Raw genomic sequence first — 21,121 nt, 5'->3', positions numbered from 1 at the left:
TTTCTCTGAGAGGTATCCATCACCATTGAGACCCCCCAAATGACCTGTGGGAACCAGACACCAAGCAGAACATTAGGACTGAACCAAAGACACCTAGACACAGGCGTCTCTCTTATCTGTCTAACGATCCTGTGACCTCCCCGGAGACAGGAACTCTGACACACGCCTTTTTGCGTCCCTCTCTCCCCACCCTCTAGGGACCCAGTGAATACTATTTCCAGGCCAACAAGACCAATCACCTCCCTTTCCTATTCCTTCCTTGTAGGAAATCGAGAGGAAATCTTTTAAATGTTCCAATCATTGAACAGGAATTCCTTCCAGGCCCCGAGGAAATCCATTTTACTTGCCATATACCTTAAGAAAGGATATGAATTAGCATTGAACAGCTAGCTCTCTAGAAAAAATTATTATGGGGAAACCAACTGGTATTATTTCTATGTAACAACTATACAGATTGTATGACGATGATTGCAGTAGCCTGCAAATGTTTTAAAGTGTTTCTATATATACAGGCTAAAATTAGAAATACAACAGACTGGCAGAATTATGCATTCTTGACAAACATACAACACTGTGTAAATTAGGATGAGGATGAGGTCTCCCCTGGCAACAAGGGAAATTAGTCCACTGGTGGCAGGTAGAGTTGTCATATCATATTCATATCGCATTTCTTAAATCATAGGTTCAATTTTATCATCATTATATCTGCATCCTTGTTTTGTGACAGTATATATAGACTTTGAGCTCTGACTTTTATCCTCCAGAGATGACTTAAGAATACAAAAGACTCGACCGCATAAATAAGGAACCACCAAGACGTGGCCATATCATGTTTCTAGACAGGGACCTGAGTCATAGAAGGTGACATCCCCATAAACAGAACCCAAGGCTTGTATGCCACAGACCTTAGGCACAGGGTCATGCATATTTTGCTGTGCTGGTCATTTGGACATATTTCAGTATGTTTTATTCCCTACAGTTATTTCATCATAAGTCTTTGAAGAGTTAATTGATCAACATTTGCCAAATCTCAAGGATCTCAGACAATGAGGTTTAATTTTTCCTAAAGGCAAGGAGGTAAGGTCATACATATCTGAGATAGCCTTCACTAAAGAAGTACAGGCTTCATGCAGGCTTTATGCGTGAAAAATAACTTGAAATCCTTTTTTTTGGTCAATAAAAGTGTCAGGTTTAAGATTCAATTAAAATGATGCATGCCTCTTATATGGCAGTTCCTGACAACAAAACCTCCAAAAAAGTAAGACATTCAGGTAACAGAGAGGCACAATTTATATTTGCTATTTGAATCAATTAAAAATGTGCCCTTGGCCTAAACATTTAGGTATGTGTGTATGACAGAAAATATAAGTGTCTTCCCTCTGATTATTAATCGTATGTATTGAATAGTGACAGTCTTGGTGCAGTTCTCAATAGATTATGAAAACACCATCCAAATCTTTAGTTTCTAATGAAAATAAAGCAAAAATAAAGAACCAACTTTCTGAATCATTAGAGTAAATGCCTAATTAAGAAAGGTTGCTCTATTTCTTAGGGAATGAAATTTCCATCACAGAAGAGATTCCAGCTAGACTCTTGCTAATTTGTGGTTCTGAGGGTAGCATGTAAAGAGATCCATTGCAACAAAGAATAATGAAGACCCAGCTTGTATTTGAAATAAAGGTTTAAAGTCAGTCCCAAAAGGAATTGTGGGCACTTGAGGCTCAAGATTATCAAGGCCTGCCATGAATACTCTGGAGAGCAAGTATTTTTTGTCATTAAGGGGTTGCCAGAAAACTTCTATTTGCTATATAGGCCCTACATCCCATCTGAACAGAATGGCTGGTGAGACACTGGGTGGTACAAGGGGGATGGAGTGAGGAGACCCATTGGGGCCCAACTCTGCCGATTCCCAGCCAGTGGGGGTCTGGGCACCTTCTCTCACTAAGCTTTCATTTCCTATAGAAAACGGAGACTGTAGGCCAGGCACGGTGGCTCATATCTGTAATCCCAGCATTTTGGGAGGCCAAGGTGGGAGAATCACTTGGGGTCAGGAATTTGAGACCAGCCTGGCTAATATGGTAAAACCTTGTCTCTACTAAAAATACAAAAAAATTAGCCAAGCATGGTGGTACACACCTGTAGTCCCAGCTACTCGGGAGGCTGAGGCAGGAGAACCGCTTCAACCCAGGAGGCAGAGGTTGCAGTGAGCTGAGATGGTGCCATTGCACTCCATCCAGGGGCAATAGAGCAAGACTCAAAAAAAAATAAATAAATAAAATAAAAGGAAAGAAGAAAGAAAGAAAGAAAAGAAAATGGAGACAATAAATCCCATCCTAAGAATTTGTGAGGACGGATCACATAAACACCAGACCGTGAAAGGGCCGAGGGATGCCTGAGGCTGCAGGTCAGGTCAGCTAGCATCACGGTTTCTACATCAGGACAAGATTCAGGATGTTGAAACAAGACGTGATTTCCTGCCTGGGTGAAACGAACAAGGTGCCCCGTCAGGCCAGGAAACACCCCCAACCCAGACATGGAGCCTGCTGCCTGGACTGGTAACAAAAGGTGAGTGCAATCAAGTAGGGCAGAGGGAGACCCGGCGGTCATGCTGGATGGAACCTGGGAGGGGAGATCACACCGGGGTCACCCCGTGGTAAGAGGAAGAAGTCAAGCTGAGGCTAGGTTTTGGGTTCTGATACAGGCCCCAGAGAAGTCCAGAGAAGAGGCCAGTGGAGACCCATCCGGCATCAGCCTGCATCTGCATGGAAGGGGCAGAAGTGCAGTGAGAATGATTCAAAGGGGGGAGCACACAAGCAAACACAACTTTGATTAAATTATCTGAAACATAATGGAACAGAACAAAGGGTACCGGAGCAGAAAGGCTAGGAGTAGACATCAGCTCCCCAAGCAACCTGCTGTGCATGTAGAAGGCAACCGTGAACAGGAAGTACTAGGCAAGTTATTGTAGTAATCATAATTAAATCAATCCGTAGACCATCATCAAACAGAAAATTAGATATATATTCTATTTTTTCCACGAACCCCACCCACTGTGTCCTCTGCTCATGGTTCTGTCCTGATTGAAGAAATGGTTCATGGGACTCAGTGTTTCCTCTTGGTATCACTCCTTTTAAGTGTCATTGGAAAATATGGGTCTGCGTATATGTGTATTTTACAAGAGAGATTTTGTAGTTTTCACCTGTACTGTCTCACTTGTACCTCTCATTAGCTTTCATCCATATCAAACCCATCAGATGTTGGCTAGAATGAAATCAGATTGCTTTTATTTATTTCAAACTGCAACCAGCTCAGATCAAAATATTACAAACTCATGGGAATCAGCTAAAAAGGAGACTCAGAACCTCTATGGGAAGTTTATGAAACAGCATGGCTCCCCCTTGTCCCAGTGTTCTGAGGGTGACAGAGGAAGAGGAAAAGGAACTAAGGCTGAAATCTGTAAAAATAGCAAGCTCAAATGGCTCAGAGACAAGTGTAATATTATTCCTGGAGTTCTCCTCTCAAGAAAGATGATTCCATCCACTTACACCAGAGATGGCAAATGGGTCAATAAAACTTCATGGTTAGGGGACCAAAAGCAGCAAGTGCTCCACAGAAGTTAGTTGATGATGAAAATAGACATGTACCTTTTGTGGAGAGCTTGACGAAGTCATCTGTCATCAAGGTCGGAGCTTGCCCCAAATAAATGACTAAAGCCAAAAGGATCTCACAGTCACACAGTCAACGGAACACTCGCTTCATATGCAGCCCTCATTTCTTACAGCCTTTTGTGCAAAAGCACTTGCTTTTTTTTTCTTTTTTAATGCAAACTACAGTGTTTTAGCTTTAAGCCAACTGTGCCAATTTAAAGAACTATACATAAACTCCAAAAGAGACTTTCACGATAGAGCTATCTTGGAAAAGTGAATCTCGGAAATGAACAATATCCTCACAGTTTTATTGTCAAGCTTACAATAGCTCTTCATGTTTAAATACGTTATAAACTTTTCCAAGATGTGCATGGAATGGTATTTCATTTGGTTTTGAAGTTTCTTTATTATTCCATTTATTTTTTTTTTTTGAACAGGGCTAATGAGCTCACTCTCTTCTGCAACCAGGCCAGCTTCTGGAACACACTATAAAACAGAAGGTCTGATTGCAGTAATACCATCTCGGTTTGTATGGTGGTACAGTCACAATGAACTTTTACACACATTACCTGATTTGATTTTTGCTCATGGCGTTTGAAACCAGGTTGATAATGTCGGTTGTGTGATATAATTACAGGCATTGAAGCAGGCATATTTAGCTAATGTGAGCATGTTTTATGTTTCAAACACCTTGAAGGCAAAGACTACAATGTTTACTGCCTATAAACCCCCTCTCAGGATATGATACTTCTCTCTTCATAGTATATACCCAATAAATGCTACTATCTTCCCGAGTACACCTGGAATTAAGAGATTTGCTAGAGTCGAGGAAATGTTCTGTTCTATCGGATGCTGCTACGGTTTCAGGAATCTACTCTTATTTCCCCTGCCACTGAAAACTGTTAAGTTCCCTGAAGGAGGAGTTCAGGTCTCACAGTATTTGTAATCTTCTACATTGCCTAAGATCATTGGAAAATGAATTATTAAGCACGAGTCTCTTCATGGCACAGAATATCACAGGTATAAAGTTTTAGACCAAACGAAAATTGTCTTCCTTCGGTAGTTGACTCTTTTGCTCATCCAGTGTGCCTGTCAAAGTGTCAGAGCATGATGGGGTCTGGGTTAGAGATGGCAGACTTAGTCAAACTGAGCTTATTTTGCCCAAATAAGAAGAAATGGAGAACAAGCTTCTACAAACAAAAATGCACATTGCACCCTAATGTGATGGGAGCACTTTAGGTCTATTTCCTAACTGTGGGGTTTTACAACTCAGAATGTGGGCTCATACTGCTTCTTCCCCAGGCCAGGTGGCTGCTCTAGAGGTGGACACATAACTTTAGCCAGGGCTGGCAGAGTCCTTCCATGGGCCTTTCCAGGCTGGGCTGAGGAGGTGGGGGAGGGTGACGGTCTGCTCTTCTAGAGAACTAAGCTGGGGGTTGGGGGTTGGGGGTTGGGGGTGTGGTTGTGGAAAGTGCTGGGAGATGCCTTCTCTCTATGAGGGCAATAGAGTGCCCACAGGAGGGGAGCAGCTGCTGCCCTTCGCTGGCGTGGGTTTTCAGCCTTTTGCAATTCTGTGTCAGCTACCACTGTGTCTTTCCCTAAATCCCACTTTTGCCTTAGACAAGGGTCTAAGGCCACTGTCTGCAGGGAAGAGAAGCTCATCTGTAAAGCCATGTTCAATTTCCTCCTCTTTTTTTTTTTTTTTTTTTTTGAGGCAGAGTCTTGCTCTGTCACCCAGGCTGCAGTGCAGTGGCGCAATCTTAGCTCACTGCAACCTCCGCCTTCTGGGTTCAAGCGATTCTCCTGCCTCAGCCTCCTGTGTAGCTGGGATTACAGGCATGCACCACCTGCTAATTTTGGTATTGTTTTGTAGAGATGGATTTTTGCCATGCTGCCTAAACTGTGGAACATTTTCTTTGGTGAAAGCTGCAAGTGTAAATTCTATCAATGCAGAGAATAATCAATGCCTAGAGCACAAAGAAGCTGTTAAATATGAATATTCTTATTTTTTCCATTGGATCCTTTGTGCCTAGAAGTCTGTTAAATAACTAGCAGATGCTCAGTACATATTTATATAGAATAAATACTACCCTTTGCTCAGAAAGTTCTCAGCAAATATTTATAATAATAAACGCTACCTTTTCTAAAACTCTAGAAAATTACTACATTTGCCAATATAAGTTCAAACAGAAGTACAATAGGGGCCGGGCACAGTGGCTCACGCCTGTAATCCCAGCACGTTGGGAGGTCGAGGCAGGCGGATCACCTGAGGCCAGGAGTTCGAGACCAGCCTGGCCAACGTGGTGAAACCCTGTCTTTACTAAAAGTACAAAAAATTAGCTGGCCATGGTGGCACATGCCTGTGGTCCCAGCTACTAGGGAGGCTGAGGCAGAAGGATCGCTTAAACCCTGGAAGGCAGGGGTTGCTGTGAGCCGAGATCGCACTGCTGCACTCCGACCTGGGCAACAGAGGAAAACTCTGTCTCAAGAAAAACAAACAAACAAACAAAAAAAAACAAAGTACAATTGGCTATTTTATCTCTTCATAATATGGATGATGGATACAGTTTCTACTGTCTGGAGATGATTCTCATTTTCCTGTAGAATTGAGGATATTAGAAGGTAGGAGACAGTTTTTGTGAAAACCAAGTACGGAATGGAGCGGCCATGGGCACTTCTGGACACCAGAGTCCTTTATGGAGACCACACTGGACACAGGGCCGGCCTGAAGTGAGAGGCGTCGTCGGTGTAAAGCACACATGCCATTCCAAAGACTCGGAGTGGAAAAAACAAACGGAAAATGTTTCATTAACAATTTTTATATTGCTTCCATGTTGGAATAATAGATTTTTGAGATATTAGATTAAATAAAATACATGGTAAAATCATTTCCATCTGTGTCTTCTTAATTTTTAAAGGTGGCTAGTAAAATTTTTAAATTACATAGTAGTTCATGTTGCATATATATATATATATATATATATATATATATTTGAAATATTTGAGACAGAGTCTTGCTCTGTCACCCAGGCTGGAGTACAGTGGTGTGATCTCGGCTCACCGCAACCTCCACCTCCTGGGTTCAAGCAATTCTCCTGCCTCAGCCTCCTGTGTAGCTGGGATTACAGGCACCCACCACCACGCCCAGCTAATTTTTGTATTTTTAGTAGAGACAGGGTTTCGCCATGTTGGCCAGGATGGTCTCGATCTCCTGACCTCGTGATCTGCCCACCTCAGCATCCCAAAGTGCTGGGACTACAGGCGTGAGCCACTGCACCCGGCATGTTGCATATTTTTTGAGACAAAGTCTCACTCCTATTGCCCAGGCTGAAGTGCAGTGGTCCAATCTCAGCTCACTACAACCTCCGCCTCCTGGGTTCAAGTGATTCTCCCATGTCAGCCTCCTGAGTAGCTGGGATTACAGGCACCCGCCACCACACCTGAGTAATTTTTTGTATTTTTAGTAGAGATGGGGTTTCACCATGTTGGCCAGGCTGGTCTTGAACTCCTGACCTTAGGCAATCCACCCGCCTCGGCCTCCCAAAGTGCTGGGATTACAGGCATGAATCACCATGCCCAGTCTCATGTTGCATTTTGTTAGCACTGGTGCTGAGCGTTATACAAATATAAAGCAGGACTGTTACTCTATTCTAGACATTAAAATTATGCAGAGAAAAAGAGTTTTAACCCTGTCTTTAAAAATAAAAATCTCGCCTGTGTTAGAGCAAAACAATTTGAAGACAAAAAAAGTTTTATTTCAATCCTAACAGTAAAATGGTCTTTGTGTTTGTACATGAAATAGATAATCATTAGGTATAATTTTTGTTGTAAAAAAATCAGTAAGACTGTTGGAGAAGTTCATGAGGACAAGCGCAGAGAGGCTGCACACAGGCATTCCATGGTGTCCAGACTTCATTACTCTCCCCTGACATGGCAGACACCTCCTGCTGCTGGCCCTGGGGGCCACATAAAGATCATCACACAGCCCCAAACCAACACACTCTAAACCAGAACCGCAGAGGAGGGTAGGCTGGATGAAGAACACACATGCCTGGGAATAAGCCCATCACCCACATCAATGATCCTCACTGCCAACACAGAAGCTACCAGACAGCATGGCCCTCGAATGGCCAGGCTCTCCGAAGCTGTTTCTTTTTTCTCTAACATATAAGCTCATGCCATGGCTTGGGGGGGTGGAGGATAGTGTGGGAAGGTGGGAACACAAATGCTATTACACTGTTACTACACTCTACTTACTGAGCCCAAGAAAGAAAGAAATACATCCTGAATAACAAAGGACAGAAACCCAGCTCTCCATTCCAAACTTACGGGTACAACTTAGCCTCTTTCAGTGATTGCTGGTTCTGTTGCAATAGGTGTGAACTGGGGCATCTTTAACTTGCTCAACAAGTATCAGTCAAGGGATTTATGTTTCCAAGAAGTTTTATCAGTGTACAAATCATTTTCAAAGGACTTTCCATGAAGTGATTCCAAGCTTTTGGTCTTGGTATTTGGGGGCTGGAAGAGAGGTGGGGAGAGCAAGTGAGGGTGTGGTTGATAGGGTGTAATTGATTTGTGGCTTAATAACTTTTTCCCTAGGTCACTCTCATTATCCCTAAATCGATTATACCTCTTTACAGGATAATGTGAGGAAGTAATTGGCATTCCTAAGCATACAAAGAGTGAGAACGAGGGAGACGAATATTGAGTCCTATGTCATTAACAACTCTCATATACATTTCTAAGTACAACTATATAATTAATACATAATCTCTGTGAATATTTTCAATGCCCAACACTAGCTGATTTGAGACCAGAAGTGAGGATTCCCTCACAGGGTAAAGCTTCTACAAAATTTTATTTTTTGAAAATTTCAAAATCTCCAGTGTGATTAGGAATTCTCTGTATATTGTTAAAATTTAAAACACTGGATCAACACATCAACTACCATATCACTAAAAGTTATTTGGAGTTTCATGAAATGAAGATTTGAATCAAAAACATAAAGTTAGTATTTCCTTTACTTGGCATGCATTTGTTGAGAATATGTCATTCAAGCCATGAGGTTCACAAAATATACAAGCTAGACTCTCTACTCACAGCAATCTTGATCTTCTTTGGTGTTTTTATTGGATTCAATTACTGTCTGTTCCTTTAAGTATAATTTTCTCAATTACTGTCTGTTACTTTAAGTATAATTTGTGTTTCAAGCCAAGCCAAAACAATTATATAAACCTGAAATTTTCAGCAGAGATGTTACAGAATAATGATAAAAATTCTAATTACACATCCATTCATTACTGGGGCCATAATTCTTCAGAATCTACGTTCAGTAATCTAAAACCAAGTATCACCATTAGATTTCAATAAGTATAAAATACAGTCTATTTTACATGCAATTATATACACCAGCTGCTTGACAACTTCAGGTTCCCAACAGTATCACTATAGAACTAATTAAAAGAAGTATCTACATCGCAAACACATTTTCGACAATGAATACACTATAGTAGAGCCTCAGGTACCTTAGCATAATGGTGCAGCCACATGTCTAAGTGAATTTAATAAAGTCAAAAACTGCAGACTAATTGCTACAACTCTATCTTATTTTCTGTCCAATTTATTATTATTTATTTATTTTGAGACAGAGTCATGCTCTGTCGCCCAGGCTGGATTCACCGTGTTAGCCAGGATGGTCTCGATCTCCTGACCTCATGATCCGCCCGCCTCGGCCTCCCAAAGTGCTGTGATTACAGGCGTGAGCCACCACACCTGGCTTTCTGTCCAATTTCAAGCACAGCTGCAGTGAAGGAAAAGTAAACTACTTTATTCAGTGCAGCAAACCCACTTCATTGGAAGTAAATCTGTGTCTATTTAGCAAAGTCTGCCCTGTAGCCAGATTGGTGGGGGGCAGGGAGACAGCCAAATCTTTGACCCAACTCATATAATCATGCTTCTGCTTCTTTACACCTTGGGATACTGTAATTACCATACTGGTAACAGTCACAGCTGTTATTAGTCAAGCACTTGCTCAAGGTGGAAACTGAGGTTACCCAACTTGTCCAACGCTGCCTACCTAGCAAGTGCCAGAGCTGGAATTTAAACTCAGATCTGTCTGAATCCTAGGCTGGTGCTCCTTCTCCCATACCACAATCCCCCCATTGCCCCCATTCTCCCAAACTGTACGTGCTACAGTTTCACTAACTCATTCACTTCTGTGTAAGAAAGCATTTCACCCTGTCACCCACATCTGAAATCTCTCCTGAACCTACAATGACTCATTAAAAAGTTCTACAAACTTCCCCAAGCCAGACCCAGTAGAGGGCAACTGAGGCAAACATTCCAGAACTTTGCATTCCTCTGATCTTGATTCCCCATCTTTCTTTCCTCAATGCACTTCTCCAACCTGAGAAATAGAAGATCAACCCAATTGTTCAAGTCTGCTTTTTCTCTGCATCGGAGAAGGTGGTTCAATTAGAACTTACTTTTCCAGTTCAACAACTCATTTCAGTGGATGGAGAAGACTTGAAGCTTCTGTTTCAACAACAAAAAAGGGCTTTGGTGATGTAAAATGCCCATTTTTCAACAGTTCTTTGATTTCTGATGGTTTTCTTATCTATACAGTTGGTAAATGAGAGAATATTCACTTATCTTATGGAGATGAGTCACAGCAAGACTGAATGTTGATGCATGGCTGGTGGCTGGAGTGAATAGTTCATGCTTCTGTGGCAGAGAAATGTTTTTGGGTAGGACAGGTGAGGGTGGAGTGTTGGGAAAGGAAGAGTGGCTATGACACTTTAAACAACAGGGAAAGCAAGGTGAGTTAGCAATTCAGAGGGAGATTTGATTTCTCTACAGGGCTCTGAAAATTTGATTACTTTGTTCAATGGTTCATTTGATGAATAAATAGTAAAACCACAGACCCTCAACTTTGTGTATAACTCAATAGAGCAGGTTTAGAGAGGACACAATTCATTCACTCACTGACTCATTTAGCACACAAGCAAGTGGGTCACCACTGTGCTTGGCGTCAGACATACAACAAGTAATGTGGCATGTTTTGTGTCCTTCAGAAGCTTATATATGTGTGTCAAGGTACAGGAAGTACCATATTAAAGTCTTGAGGTCTTCAATACTTGGGGTTCTTAGTCAAACTGCCCCCTATGGAGGAAGACACAGTCATGTATCCCAGGCTGAGGCCACCATGTGGTTGAGGACAGAACCATATTCCTTTAGCCTTTAATCACCCGACATGGATCACGGTCCATTACCTACCACTTCTGGGATCTCCTACCCATTGCTCCCTTACCACTCTCCCTGCCCCATTCCAGCCTCTTCTACATGCTGTGCCTCCCTAGCACAGCCCCCAGAGGTGATGGCTGCTGGTCAATATCTATGTAAGCTTTGAGCACTGAATACATTCCTACTGATGTGTCTTAAGACTGTGCTAGCTTGCTGGGGACCATGGTGACCACAGAGATGCTCAACCTGGAGTCCACAGACAGAAATGAAGGGAATGTGAACCTTAGGAACTCAAAAAATTGTAGGGATTTTTCTGGCAAGCAGTCCTATGGCTTTCATCAGATCCTCAAAAGTGTTAATAAGCAACATACTTTTGGTTCATTTTAAGCTTGTGAGCAAATAAAATTTCCAGATGTTTCAACATCTGAAGCCCTGCTGGGCCAAACCCCCAATGTGTACAGGTGATGTCCTGGGATTCCTCTCCCTCACACTCACATATTCCCACACCTGTTGTATAACTACTACCTTTGAGGTTATTCAGCTGTAAGATGAGATTGAAAATTAACTACTGCATACTTCCAAAGCATGTATAATTTACTATTTGTTGCTTCCTTTTAAAAATTGGGGAGATACACAACGGTAACATCCTCATTATTTTCCTCGTTTCAAAAGCAACTCATTAAATAATGAATTACTCAAATATGACAGATCCCTATGAACAACCTCACGCACCCAGCACTGGTGCAATAAAAAGAAGAAATGGCTGTGTTTGTCCATGAGATGTGAAGAGGAAAAACCGCAGTAGGTTTGATTTACCTGGAGGACACAAACCTTTTCTTAACTGACCTCCAGGCGAGAATTTGTTAACCCATTCATATTATCTAATTCCTTTATTTCCTTTGCAGCTGCCAGTTAACAGTTTTCGTGTTAATCTTCTTGGCATATTATATTTCCCACATTTCACTCAGGATTGCTTGATTTGGAGAAAAAAAAAAAGGAGGGAGTTGTGTTCTGAATTTGCAGCTTTCCAGCTGTATGATTTTGGTAATTTACTCAACCTCTCTGAGCTTGGTTTTACTCCAGTGCAAAATTAGACTGCTGAATTAGATGTGTGGTTTGTGAGCTGGGCTCCCCCATGCCCTGGGGCTCTGCTGACATGTCTCAGGGGCACTAAGCCAGCACGTTCACCACCTTCACATGCCAATCTTGGAAAAGACGTGCCCTTTGGAAAAGGGGTTTACGTTACTAAAACAAAAGTCCAAAAATCACTGGGCAAGAGGGGCTATAAGAAGCTTTAAAAGTCAGACATTCTATGATTTTGTAGAACAAATCATCTTAAAAATGGAACATGAGCTCTGATCAAATGCTGAAAATAAGAAGATTCAAGTATCATTGGGATGTCAGCACATAGTAGGTGTTCACTGAACAATAGTTTGAAATCTCCATGCCAAGAACAGCATTCCGTGTTTCTATATTTTGTTTTTCACAGCAAAAGCGTGACAGGAATCATCCCCATTTCATAGATACAGAATCAGTCCAGAACTGTCCAATATCCCTCAGCTAGCAGGTGGAGGAGCTCGGATCAGAAGTCAGGGGCATCCATGCCAAAGCACAGCAATTCTCCCAACTCCCCCGTAAGTTAGCTATTGGCAAGTCAAGGGTCAGGTCTTCATTATCCCAAGCCTAGTAATGAGCAGAAAGAATTAATAAAATGCACCAAGGGAGCTCTTGAGACGTTGTTACAGCTTCATGGTTTTTAACGGCAAAATAGTTCTTACCTGCCAAAGTTCTCTTATTGGTTAATCTCTTCTTTAACCAAGTCATATGTACCATATGACCTGGTGTTCCAGGCATGGCAGACTGCATCAAAATGAACATCAAAATATCTGGCTCATCAAAATCAGAGCCAGAAATTGTATTAATAATTATATTGAGTCTTCCTAAATGTTTCTTTCTCAGGCTATTCCAGGAAGTACTACATATATATGTAAGGGGGTGTATGTGTGTGTGTGTGTGTGTGTGTGTGTGTGTGTGTGTGTGTGTGCACATGGTGTATATATACACCATGTCTTAAAATATCTTGTTGCTTCTAGGTAAACTTGAATTTATTTGTGAAATAACAAACTCTTTTTGCTCTTTGAAAGCCAGAAGTTTCTAGTCCCTTTTTTCACCTATCAAAACATGCCTAGATTAAATAATCACATTCAGAAAATAAAATTTTGATGTCCAAGTCACTCCTCTGGTTTTACCTATTTCACAAACACCTGTTCTCTTAAGCAAGAGCCTCTCGTGCCAAGTTCAGACTTCCTCCCTCCCTTCTAGAACTTTACAAGCCCATTGCTGTTTTCCATTGTATGCTTTCAAAACACTTTCATATCACAGTTCCTGTTTCTGTTTTCCCAAACCATCTCTGTGTGCCCCTGCAGCCACATTCCACCTTTCTCCAGCAGACCGCTGGCTGCACCTTGGGTCCAGGCACCCTGGCTGTGGACTGTTCTGCTCTCTCCTGACCTTGAGCTGTTCCCATCCAGCTCTCCTTTCCCCCTACCTTGGCTCTCCCATTACTATTTATCAAAATAAAAATCTTCCTTGGATCCAATATCTGTCTAATAAGTGGATGGGATATTAGGCAGACTATTAAAATTAAAAATATGTTTCCTTCCCTTTCCCACTCAGAGGCCTGATTTGAGATACATACTTAGTGTCATAATTTTGGAATTCCTAGAGTGAATGCTATAACAACTTCAAATATTCTAAAAAGAATGAAGAATTTCAAGAATCACTGCTAGAGAATAAAGAAATAAATTATTTTCATTAATTTGGAAACATACATCATTACTATTCAAGACCACCTCTGTCACATATTATTTCCAAAAGACAAAACATGGAATATGCTTTGAGTATTTTTTGGTTGTGATCTCACAGCTTGCTGTGGGTAGCCTACTCAAAGGGTGGAACCAATCCTTTTTAAGAGAATGAATTACCATTATCTCCAAGAGAAATCTTATGAGCATGTCCAGAAGATGGACTTCGGCCTTTTAAAGTGTTTTGAGAGAGCCCCGCCATCACCACGGTGTTCCCATTTTAATCAGCAGATTTGGCTGGTCTCCCGTCCCCCCCTCTGCCCACACATACACGGGCGCACATACAGATATTGTTTAAAAGCCTGTGTTTCAAATTAATAACTTAGCAGCTCGAGGTGACGCTTGAGTCTCGTGCAGTTCCACGCTGGGGAAAGCAGTTTTTCTTGAATTCTGGCAGGGGAAGTTAAATTTCTTAAAAATTGATCAGATACTGGTAAAGGAATAATACATACATTGCCACTAAAAATTTGAGGAGCAAGACTTCATTCTATCAGCAACGTGCTTTGTAAAGCCATTGGTGGAGGGCCGCATTCAGGATCCCAGCCACCAGGATCAAAGGGGACCCACAGCACTGACTCCATGCCTGTGCATATTATGGCAGTTTTTCCTAAGAAGGAATCGCTGCACATTTCAACACTATTACCATCAAATCCTTCAGGATTTGAAAGCAGAAAGCAGCAACAGGATCTGTAATTTGGTACTTGCCTGATGCAAGACCAGCTCTAATGTGAACACACAATGAACAGATACCTCCAGGATGTGCACAGCCTGTCGATGATTTAAGGGGTGCCAAGACTGTCCCCGCTGTGACCTCACCTTCATTATTCCTTAACGATGTGACTAAATATTTTTTCTTCCATCAGGTCTTGCCACAACTTTGTGCCTGAAATTTCCACCATTAATAATTGCATTGGGTTTTATCACCAATAGCTACTGTTGAAATTGCAAATGCTCTCAGGAAAGTACTGCATGACACCCACCTTACACTTTTTGTTTAATGAATGGATTTGTCTCAGTCATTTAGCAAGGCCCAGGTGGAAAAGCACATGGAGCATTTTTGATAGAAGAGTCAAGTATGAGAAAATGGTGCTAAACCATGGGTACCAGTGGAGATTAAGGGCCTACCCGGGATGTAGCAGTAAAGAGTCCTGAAAGGTCAACAACAAATGGGGATGGGAGTAGGACAGAGAATAAACTTTCTGCATTTGATCATTCTACCTGGGCTGTGTGTGTTGAGACCTCTCCACTCCCCACTTCAAGAAACACATGCTATCAAAGTCAGGAAGGACTTTAGGATATCAGCCACATGCAGAATTGCACCAACAAACAGGATTGCAATTTACATCCCACACAGATTTTCTCTTTTTTTTTTTTTTTTGGAGACAGGGTTTCACTCCATTGCCCAGGCTAGAGTTCAGTGGTGTGATCACGGCTCACTGCAAACGACCTCCCTGGGCTCAGGTGATCCTCCTACCTCAGCCTCCTGAGTAACTGGGACAACAGGCATGTGCCACCACCATGCCTGGATAATTTTTCTATTTTTTCTAGACATGGGGCTTCGCCATGTTGCCCAGGCTGGTCTCCAACTCCTAAACTTAAGCAATCCTCTCTCGTCGGCCTCCCAAAGATTGCAGGTATGAGCCACTGCACGCGGCTCCCCATGCAAATTGACATGGTTACCTACTTCCATGATTTAAGGCTATGGGGTAACCAAGCCTACATCTTCAAATAAAACCACTTTATTTTGTTTTTCCAAACAGTGTCTGAAACAAGATGATACACCCCCTACCTGTCCGATCTTTTACAAGCAAGGACGTCAACCATTGACCTCTCAGAGCTTATAGAGCATCACTTTCTCCCCAAATTATATACTCTTCCTCAGGTTTTAGAACTCTGGATCCACAGATTCACTCTGCCCTCTCTTTCTCAATGACAGAGGGTGCATGATGCCTACTGCAAAACTAGATCAGTGAGTGCCAAACACAGGCACAGCTCATTTCCATAAAAGATAATAACGCTACAATTCCCGATGAGGCAGAGACGGTGACTGTTAATTCCTCTAAGTGATTAGCATCTTAACACTTTCCACGTGCACGCTGGAGCTAAGATGTTTCGGTGAAGGTTAATGAAAAGCACCCTCCAGCCCTCACGTGTTCTCCATGGAGCATTTGAAGGTTTTGACTATATCTGCCCTGATAACCACAGTATTGAGAATGAGGGGGCTGGATTTGGTTTAATGGAATGTCAGAATAAAATAACAAAATGCATTTAATGCACAGTGAAAGCATTTAAAAAAACAAAACCAAACAGAAACACTGTTAACATTGTTTTGAGTTTGGGTTGCACCAAAAGCCAATCTGGGTATCATTTGTTCTTGCCTACCTTCAGGTACAGCCTTTGCTCTCAATTGCCTGGGCTTTCTTTCATTTGATGTGCTAAATGGCACTTGCTGATTTGCACTTTTTTGTAAGTTGGTGACACGGATCCCAAAAGATTGTGAACTGCCTGTCAGTTCTCAGAGCACAGTGCATGCCGCCTCCAGGCTAGTTGCTTGCTTGCTTCCTCATCATGTTGTCCTCTTTGGTAACAAGCAAGACGTCCCTCCTCTGAGGATAGCACCGCACCAGCTAAGCTCTTTCCCTTCCCCAAAGACTCCATGCTGCTCCCCATCAGCTCAAGGACCCACTCTGGTGTTCCCAGTAGGGAGCTCTGGTTCTGGACCTGCTCTCTGTAGGATATCCAAGACTTCGGAGTTCTCTCCTCAAATCCTTCACACATCAGCCTATTTTGCAGCCAAACTCCATCCTGTCTCCTGGCTCTGGAAGTCCATGAGTCCTAGATGTACTTCTACACAATCCTAAGAACCTGGTGTCCCTATTCTTTAGCAGTTCCTTCAAGTTTTCTTTTTATCTACAGAGTCTTAGATAATTTAGACCACGCACAGATGGAATTTCATGTACGTGAGCATGGCTGCTACATCCAATGTCCGTGTGAACTGTGAAAGGGCCACCAACCCCACCCCATGCCCTTTTTGAACTGCAAAAGGACCACCTTCCCTATTGGGACTCCTCAATAGTTATGTGCACTTCCTAATATTGAATCTTGTTTTTCTGCATTCTTTTCACTTCTTTTTTTCCTGTTACCACATTTATCTTAAATACGGATGTCTCACATTGCCTTTTCCTTTTAATATGGCTACATAAAAAATTTAACTCTCATAGTGGTCAAAGTTAGATCCTCTCTTTCAGTATCTACTGCAAGAAGCAACAAGATCAAATTCAGAGAGCAGTGGACAGGAACATCAGAAATTCTCTTACTGGGCCATTACCTATGTGCCCTTCCGGGAGGCCACCTAACCTCTCCCAGAATTCACATGCATTTCAATGTCCGTTCTATGGAATCTGTTGTGTAAAAATTTCTATTCATTTCAAAAAGTTCCTCTGTAATGGCATTATTATATATGTTCAGACACCAAATTTAAGTTATCAGTTAATACTAGGTCCTGGGGCTCATAATTTAATAGAAGAACAGACACATGGGGAGTTATCTATCAGGATTTGTACAACTTGAAGAAAACTGAGAAGCAACAAACAACAGCAGTCACATATACAAAGTGTGATGAGAACAGCTGATTTTCAGGTCTAAGGAAGTTAAAAATGTGACTGAACATATAACCAAAGATCCAAGTTAGCCAGTGAAATGTAGGCTATTTCCATGTGAGAGAAGGTTTTTCTGGAGATCTTTTGAGGAAAGGCATATTCTCACACATTTGTGAGATTCCTCAGCACGAGAGCATGAACGAGGACCAACGAGTGCATGTGTGGGGTCCTTTCCAACTCTGATTTTGTGACACACGAGGTGTGCCTGTGTGTGACTGTTCACGTGTGTACATGTGTTTATGTGTGCATACGCATGCACACACATACATACACATGCACACAATATGCTAGGAAAAACTTATCCCTGCTTAATATTTGAGCAAAAATGTGTCCTGGCTCATTGCAAGCAGAGGGAATTAATTTTTCGTCTTCTCTTAATAGCTTTACTGATCACTGCTTTTCAATTTTAAATCATTTGAAATGGAGACAGTATGTACTACAATAAATTTGTACTTTTATTTATTTTAAGGGAAAAAAAATCCCTTAATTTGGTTTTCTAAGGAAGAGTTTCGTTTGCTTGTGAGAATATAGTAAATTTAAGCCAAACTTGCCTCAGTGTTTTTTCTGGGTCCCTCACCAGGCTTCCCTCTGCGCAGGAGCAGAGGTCAGGTGCAGCCAATGCTCAGCCATTTTCACCGAGGAGTCTCAGTATCACCTGATTGGCTTCAGAGCCAAAGGATCAACTCAGTTCATTCAGATTAAAGTATATATTGCTTCCAAACATCTCTGGGTTTGCAATACTTCATTTAAAAATAAACTTTAGCGTCTCCAAAGAGAAAGAGAAATAGTCTGCCAGAAGCCAATTCTCCTTGTTACTCTGGCTTGTTTATTTAGTATCCTTTAAAAAGCAAACCAAAAATCCCAAAATACTCTTTTTACACATTTTTTTAGCAAACACGGTAGAAAAAAAACAATCTCTAACTAATAGTAAAATCTTTTTTTTTCTAATTTCCCCCCTAATTTGTGACCATCCTCAGCACACAAAAATTATTTCCACCCACCACCCATATGCCTGGTTTCCAAATACCAAGGCTGGTAAAGAAACTCACTTTCCTCTGTTCACTTGCTAAGAAGTAATGGGTAGTCTATTGCAGTAACCAAACAGCTGGAAGGATGTCGGAGATGGCATCAGGCTCCATTCAATCCCAGTTCTCTGGTTAATGCCTCTCAAGATGAGGATGTGAGGTGCCACTGAGTTTCTCATAAGAATCAACACTTGGTGATTTGCAGGTAGTCATTGAGTTAAGCACAGTTTAATGATCCCCTGCTTCAAAACCAAACCACAAAGCAGCAATCCTCTCTCTCACTCAAAAAATAAATTAAAAAAAAAAAAAAAAGAAACATATTCCTCTTTCCTGGTCTCCCTACACATGCCTACCAGCCTGGGAATAGAGGTATCCCTGAAGTTTCATTAGCAACCAGGAAAATAAAATAAAATAAAGAATGGAGAACTCATTAAGAGTTCTGCAGTCTAAGCACACAGCATAGTTTTAATACCTTTCAAAATTATATATAATGCAGGAATAAGAGACCGTCTTTAGGGATTTTATTTTAGGAGGTTATTTACCTCTTTATGTTCTAAGCAGTGTGTTCAGACCCCAGGTAAGGTCTCCTCAAGGTATATACACTTGAAATGTGGGGTCTTCACCCCCTGTCCCATCTGGCTTATCTTATCTCTGCTGTTCCCCTCTTCATTATACTTCATGGTTGGGGGGGTGGCTGTTCATTTTTTAGGGTCGAGGTGACACCTCTCTGAGGAGGGAGAAAAAGGGGCTTCACAACTGCATGGGATGAGGACAGCTGCTTCTTCTGGGTGTCCCACCTGCTCGCTGTAGCCATGGCTGCCTCTGCTCTTCAGTTTTATATCAGTTTAAGCCTTCTCCGATTGAATAGGTTCAAGGACATGGGATTTCCAATGATAAAAAGGTATAAAATCAAACCAAGAGCTCATAGGTCCTCCAAAACCCACACCCTAATTAACTACTCCCACTCTCCTGGCATGCTCAGGTATCAGGCAAAATAAGAGCAAATTTGTACAGGAAACAAGGGATTTCTTTTACATAACACAGATTGGGCTTCTGACTCCCAATCCTTGGGTGTATCGGGTGTAGACCTATGAACAGCAATGCACTCTTTTGTAATTATTACTTCTCTCCCATGGTCAGGGATGCTACCTGAGTCCTAGTTCAAGCCTGAAAGCCCACCACACACTTACTTCATAACTAATGAGGGAAGAGAACTGTAATAAAAAGAAACCCAGTTAATTACAGAATGCTAATTTAGTGTGGAAATATTTCTTTATTGAGCAAATATTCTGTGGAATTTTTGAAAGGAGGAGGGTTTGGTTTGTCTATTTTGAACCTGTCAAGCTATACTGAGCATCAACCCTTATGCACACTGTCACACTGAATATAAAAATTTTTAATGTCCATATTTACAGAATCTTCTTCCCAGATGACATAAAACTTCATTTAAGTTCTTTAGATGATGATAATGATGGTACTAATAAAATGGCCCCCTTTTATCGATAAATGGGCTTTGGGAAATGACCCCACTAAATACAAATCCAAACTCATCTTCATGTAAGTCTCTGAAGAGTTGGCATGGAATTCTGTCACACAGTGTCCTCAAGGAGGCTCTTCAGCTTCCTGAACTCTAAAGAGGTCGCCTATCTTTGCCCTAATCCTAGCAAATGAGATCCAACAGCAACCCTAAAATAAATAGGAGAAGTCAGCTTAAGCTGTTGATTTACCACGCTTGAGCAAACTGCTTTGTGAATCTATTGGTGTCTCCCAGGATCTATTTTAATGATCTGCCTGAGGTGAACTGAGCAATGATTAAAAGACAAGAACCCTCAAGATCTTCTAAGAAGGGAATTACGATGTCTACACGCGTGGTGAAGCGGCTGGCTGATTCACCGTTCCTCCCTCACCCCTTGAGCCTCTGCAGACCGTGGCCTTCTCAGGACAAGGCGAGCGGCCGCCCTGTGCCATGTGGGACCCACGCAGCCTTCCCCGTCCGCGGTCAGCCCTTTAAACCTGCACCTTCTCGGCCGAGTCCTCCTTTATCCCGACCGTCCATCCTTCAGCTTCTCTAGCAGGGACAGTTTGCTCTTGAGGGAAACAGGAGGAAAGGGCCACGAGGTATCCAAAGAAAAGTCCTTTCAATAAGCTCATTTTCTTTGACTTGTCTTAGAACCAAAGCAAAGTCCTGTTGGAGGGTCAGAATACGCTGATGTTTCTGGCTACAACCCTCTTCCCCCAAGTTACAAAGTACTAGCTGGGAACCTTCCCAGGGAACTCGTTAGATCTGGCGGCTCTGTAGAGAGAGGCCTTTGTCCAGAGGTGTTTCACATCAAGTTTACCTTGACAGAGGTTCCCTGTGCCTGTACCTTAATCATCAAGCCAGGGCGCCCTTTAGAGAGAGAAGCCTGGGAGAGGAGAGCCGCAGACTCCAGCAGCACCCAGCACTCTACGTCTCCTCCCAGCTTGGTGGCTCAGGGGACTACAGTCATAAACCAATACAAAATACAAAATTCTTCACTAAATACATATCCTCCCTCTCTGTCTCTGTCTCTCTCATGCACACACGTATGCACGCATGCACACGCACGCACGCACACACACACACGGACCCCCAAAAGCAGCATTACCTGTTCCTGCTGCTGCACGGATTTCCCCGAAGCGCTTGGCTCCTTGGCTGTGGTCAT

At 42.1% G+C, this 21,121-nt stretch overlaps 1 protein-coding gene across 6 annotated transcripts in view; it reads right to left on the bottom strand.

The window, feature by feature from the left end:
• DPP6 (dipeptidyl peptidase like 6) overlaps positions 1 to 21,121 on the bottom strand; it is a 1,137,219-nt gene that overhangs the window by 566,817 nt on the left and 549,281 nt on the right. Inside the window, 1 exon segment of one of the 6 annotated variants that reach the window (NM_001034161.1) lies at positions 21,065 to 21,121. The exons of the other annotated variants lie outside the window; for them this stretch is intronic. Within the exon segment in view, the coding sequence (NP_001029333.1) occupies positions 21,065 to 21,121 (57 nt within the window). 6 annotated transcript variants of the gene reach the window in all.

The sequence above is a fragment of the Pan troglodytes genome, chromosome 6 (assembly GCF_028858775.2).
Source record: "Pan troglodytes isolate AG18354 chromosome 6, NHGRI_mPanTro3-v2.0_pri, whole genome shotgun sequence".
In the NCBI taxonomy this organism is placed as follows: Eukaryota; Metazoa; Chordata; class Mammalia; order Primates; family Hominidae; genus Pan; species Pan troglodytes.
This window is presented reverse-complemented; position numbering and strand designations above follow the sequence as displayed.